Source organism: Sinocyclocheilus rhinocerous, unplaced genomic scaffold (assembly GCF_001515625.1).
Source record: "Sinocyclocheilus rhinocerous isolate Xijiao unplaced genomic scaffold, SAMN03320098_v1.1 scaffold444, whole genome shotgun sequence".
Lineage (NCBI taxonomy): Eukaryota > Metazoa > Chordata > Actinopteri > Cypriniformes > Cyprinidae > Sinocyclocheilus > Sinocyclocheilus rhinocerous.
This window is the reverse complement of record NW_015645540.1, coordinates 1,600,705-1,601,064: the sequence shown is the minus strand read 5'-3', so window position 1 is coordinate 1,601,064 and position 360 is coordinate 1,600,705. Positions and strand designations below refer to the sequence as shown.

Sequence of the window (360 nt, the reverse complement as noted above, 5' to 3'; positions counted from 1 at the left end):
GCTACAAAAAAAAAAAAATTGCTGTTGCACGTATAGTTGCAGTGAAGTCGGTTACAGCACAACATCAAAAGGAAGTCATGAATCATGGTCCTCTGCTCACCAAGCCATAGGCTGTGCTCCTTTCGTGCTCCTGCGTGATATCGGCCACATACGCAAAGATAACAGAGAAAGTGACCGCAAACACACCGGACATGGAGATCACTGCAAAGTACCACCTGTAGGATCAGACAGAGAGAATGAGAAGATCACCAGAAAAATGCTTACATGAAATGCTTACAAAAAAAAAAATAATAATAATAAAAAATAAAAATAATAAAATAAATATATACACACATACACACACACATACATACACATATA

The 360-nt window shown here is 37.2% G+C and overlaps 1 protein-coding gene across 1 annotated transcript in view; it reads right to left on the bottom strand.

Moving 5' to 3' along the window:
* The window catches only part of LOC107706378 (hippocampus abundant transcript 1 protein-like), a 26,518-nt gene that overhangs the window by 8,022 nt on the left and 18,136 nt on the right, over positions 1 to 360 (bottom strand). Inside the window, exon 4 of the mRNA XM_016510075.1 lies at positions 101 to 215. Within this exon, the coding sequence (XP_016365561.1) occupies positions 101 to 215 (115 nt within the window). The remainder of the gene's footprint in view (positions 1 to 100; positions 216 to 360) is intronic.